Source organism: Bombina bombina, chromosome 7 (assembly GCF_027579735.1).
Source record: "Bombina bombina isolate aBomBom1 chromosome 7, aBomBom1.pri, whole genome shotgun sequence".
NCBI classification, from domain to species: Eukaryota; Metazoa; Chordata; class Amphibia; order Anura; family Bombinatoridae; genus Bombina; species Bombina bombina.
This window is the reverse complement of record NC_069505.1, coordinates 579,635,153-579,639,453: the sequence shown is the minus strand read 5'-3', so window position 1 is coordinate 579,639,453 and position 4,301 is coordinate 579,635,153. Positions and strand designations below refer to the sequence as shown.

Sequence of the window (4,301 nt, the reverse complement as noted above, 5' to 3'; positions counted from 1 at the left end):
CATAAAAAGTAAAGTGCCATTGCTAATACAGTAAATAAAACATTCACAATCAGACGGTCCCAATTACAATATACCAACAAGCTGTCCATGAACAAACATTTGCACTAATGTTTCATAATCTAAACATATTTATAACATTGTGGCAATATACATTTGGAAGACATTTTTAGAAAGTCAATGCAAATTCATGTTACAGAAAATCCTTATTTATTTCCACAATTAATTTGTTTCAAGACCAGTTCTGTAAAGCTATAATAATATTAGTTTTACATTTTTTAAAAAGGTTCGGACATAGTCTTTTCTAGAACATTTTAATCTACTTCTTCAATGGTTGGGCCTGAGGTGGTACCTTGACGAGCTTGGGCACCACAGCTGGAGCCTGGCATGTTACCTGGCATATTTCCTGGCATGGCACCCTGGTACAATTTAGTGATGACTGGTTTGCACACCTTCTCCAGTTCTTTTTGCTGATGGGTATACTCCTCTTTGACTGCTAGCTGGTTGTTTTCCAGCCATGAGATGACCTGATTGCACTTCTCAATGATGGTCTTCTTGTCAGCTTCACTGATCTTCCCCTTAATATTGTCATCATCCACCATGCTCTTTATATTTAAAGCGTAGGACTCTAGGGAGTTCTTAGCTGCAATCTTTTCTCTTTGGGCCTCATCATCAGCCTTATACTTCTCTGCCTCTTGCACCATATTCTCAATTTCTTCCTTGCTCAGTCGTCCCTTGTCATTTGTGATGGTGATTTTGTTCTGTTTGCCTGAACTCTTGTCCATAGCTGAAACATTGAGGATGCCGTTGGCATCAATGTCAAAGGTGACCTCAATTTGGGGCACACCTCTAGGAGCAGGGGGTATGCCACTAAGTTCAAACTTTCCCAGCAGGTTGTTATCTTTGGTCATGGCTCTCTCACCTTCAAAAACTTGGATGAGGACACCAGGTTGGTTATCTGAGTATGTGGAGAAAATCTGAGTCTGCTTGGTGGGAATGGTGGTGTTGCGCTTGATGAGGACGGTCATGACCCCACCAGCTGTCTCCAAGCCTAGAGAAAGAGTGGCAACATCCAGAAGAAGCAAGTCCTGTACATTCTCAGACTTATCTCCCATTAAAATGGCAGCCTGAACAGCAGCACCATAGGCCACAGCCTCATCAGGATTAATGCTCTTGTTTAGCTCTCTGCCATTAAAAAAGTCTTGAAGCAGCTTCTGTACTTTAGGGATGCGAGTGGAGCCTCCTACTAGGACAATATCATGGATCTGGGACTTGTCCAGCTTGGCATCTCTCAAGGCCTTCTCCACTGGTTCCAAAGTACTCCGGAAGAGATCAGAACACAACTCTTCAAAGCGGGCTCTAGTAATAGAGGTGTAGAAGTCAATGCCCTCAAACAAGGAGTCAATTTCAATACTGGCCTGAGTGCTGGAGGACAGGGTGCGCTTGGCTCTCTCACAGGCTGTTCTCAACCTCCTCAGTGCTCTCTTGTTTTGGCTTATGTCCTTCTTATGCTTCCTCTTAAATTCTTCCACAAAGTGGTTTACCATGCGGTTGTCAAAGTCTTCTCCTCCAAGATGGGTGTCTCCAGCTGTAGCCTTGACCTCAAATATGCCATCATCTATGGTGAGGATGGAGACATCAAATGTGCCGCCTCCTAGGTCAAAGATCAGAACATTTCGCTCACCACGGGATGTCTTGTCCAGTCCATATGCAATAGCAGCTGCTGTAGGCTCATTAATGATTCTTAGCACATTCAGTCCAGCAATAACACCAGCATCCTTAGTGGCCTGTCGCTGAGAGTCATTAAAGTAGGCTGGTACAGTAACCACAGCATTGGTGACAGGGTGGCCAAGGTAAGCTTCTGCTGTCTCCTTCATCTTGAGCAGCACCATAGAGGAGATCTCTTCAGGGGAAAAAGTCTTCTCTTCTCCCTTGTACTCTACCTTGACTTTAGGCTTCCCCCCATCACTCACCACCTGGAAGGGCCAGTGCTTCATGTCAGACTGCACTATGGGCTCATTATACTTTCTGCCTATCAGCCTTTTAGCATCAAAGACGGTGTTCTGTGGGTTCAGGGCCACTTGGTTCTTGGCAGCGTCTCCAATCAGTCTCTCTGTGTCTGTGAAAGCCACGTAGCTGGGGGTGGTGCGGTTCCCCTGGTCATTAGCGATGATCTCCACTTTCCCATGCTGGAAAACACCCACACAGGAATAGGTGGTGCCCAGGTCAATGCCGATGGCGACTCCTTTGGCTGACATTGTGTTCTATCTGAGAGCTTCAGTTGTGACAGACTTCTGTACGGTGTCAGGAAGTTTAGTGGGTCTGTAGCGGCTCTTCCCTGCTGTGTCCTGTAATAACGAGCGGCTCTTCCCTGCTGTGTCCTGTAATAAGTAGCGGGTCTGTGCTGTACCTATTAGCTCGTTATCACGATCAGCTGTTTTCAGTACTGTACACTCGCTTGTACAGCATTTATTTATATTCCACGGACACCTTAACGTCACATCTTCCTCCGCCAATCACACAGCGGTCCTTACCAAGCTATCGGGTGTAACCTAGCAACGTCCAGAACATTCGGGCGCTTTCTCCGCACCTTATCCAATCAGCGACTTGATCCATGAGAATATTCGCGATGTTTCCCGGTATCTGTCAGAGTTGTCCAATCAACAGCTTAATAATGCTTGTGACGTCACCGGTCTAAAGAATCTTCGCGAGTCTTCTAGCTAAGTGGAAGTGTGCTGCACTTGTCAATCATCGTGAAAGGGCGTGGCTTCACAGGCTAATTCTACAGAAGAAACTTTCTGAGCTGTAGCGTTATCTCTCGTGTAATTACAGATGTTTGTGTTTAATACATAAACCGTATACAGTGTATTGTATCTGTTGTTTACTTAACTAAAGGTTCTAGCACATGTGAGATACTATAGAGTGCAGCGCACATACTGTTACACTCTCTGTGCTCATTTTATTGTCTCACTCTTCTCCTTTCTCTTCACTCTCTTTTACTTCTCTCTCTTTCCTCTTAGTCTTCTGTCGGTTTCCCCTATTCACATTCTTTACATCACTCTGGTCTCTCTTATTCTTCTCTTTTCTCCCCTTACACTCTCATTGTCACTCTCTTCACTTCTCCCTCCTTCCTGTCTCTTTTCTCTCACTTTTCTGTCTTCTCATCTTTTTCTTTTACTGAGTCTCACTCTATCCTATCTAACTCTCCTCCCCACTCTCTTTTTCCTTCTCTCTCTTTCCTTTTACTCTCATCGTCTCTATCTTCTCTTCAGTTTCCTTATCACTCTCATTTCTTTCCTCTTTCTCCTCTCTCCTCCTCTAGTATTCTATCTTCCTTCTTTTCCCTCTCACCCTCTATTGTTCTCTTATCTTCTCTCTTCTATTCCCTCCCCTCCTTTTTCTATTGTTCTATTCCATCTCTCCTCCTCACTATATTGTTGTCTTCCCTTTCTCTATAGTTCTCTTCCCTCTCTCCCCCCTTTTTATATTGTTCTCTTCCTCTCTCTATAGTTCTCTTGCCTCTCTCCCCTCCTTTTTCTATTGTTCTCTTCCCTGCTCTCTCTATAGTTCTTTTCCCTCTCCCCTCCTCTCTCTATTGTTCTCTCCCCTCCTCTCTCTATAGTTCTCTTACCTCCTCTCTCTATAGTTCTCTTACCTCCTCTCTCTATAGTTCTATTCCCTTTCCCCCTTTTTCTAATGTTCTCTTACCTCTCTCCTCCTCTCACTATTGTTCTCTTCCCTCTCTCCCCTCCTCTCTCTATAGTTCTCTTTCCTCTTTCCCCGCCTCTTTCTATAGTTCTCTTCCCTCTCTCCCCTCCTCTCCCTATAGTTCTCTTCCCTCCTCTCTCTATAGTTCTCTTCCCTCTCACCTCCTCTCTCTATAGTTCTCTTCCCTCCTCTCTCTATAGTTCTCTTCCCTCTCCCCTCCTTTTTCTATTGTCCTCTTCCCTCCTGTCTCTATAGTTCTTTTCCCTCTCCCCTCCTCTCTCTATAGTTCTCTTCCCTCTCTTCTCCTCTCTCTATAGTTCTCTTCCATCTCCCCTTCTCTTTCTATAGTTCTCTTCCCTCTCTCCCATCCTCTCTCTGTATTTCTCTTCCCTCTCTCTATTGTTCTCTTTCCTCTCTCCCCTTCTCTCTCTATTGTTCTCTTCCCTCTCTCCCCCTTTCTCTATTGTTTTTTTCTCCTCTCTCTATTGTTCTCTTCCCTCTCTCTATTGTTTTTTTTCCTTCTCCCCCTCCTCTCTCTATTATTCTCTTCCCTCTTTTCCCTCCTCTCTCTATTGTCCTCTCCCCTCCTTTCTCTA

At 44.7% G+C, this 4,301-nt stretch overlaps 1 protein-coding gene across 2 annotated transcripts; it reads right to left on the bottom strand.

Moving 5' to 3' along the window:
* Positions 1–311: 311 nt before the first annotated feature.
* LOC128636106 (heat shock 70 kDa protein-like) lies at positions 312–2,457 on the bottom strand. 2 transcript variants are annotated; one of them, XM_053689170.1, is made up of 2 exons: positions 2,433–2,457; positions 312–2,248 (listed from the first exon to the last, which is right to left on the bottom strand). In XM_053689170.1, exon 2 carries the CDS (start codon positions 1,992–1,994, stop codon positions 312–314), a length of 1,683 nt encoding a protein of 560 aa, XP_053545145.1. In that variant the 5' UTR covers positions 1,995–2,248; positions 2,433–2,457. The 2 variants fall into 2 exon arrangements, with proteins under 2 accessions (XP_053545145.1, XP_053545144.1); XM_053689169.1 differs by lacking the exon at positions 2,433–2,457 and having other exon boundaries at positions 312–2,255.
* Positions 2,458–4,301: the final 1,844 nt, after the last annotated feature.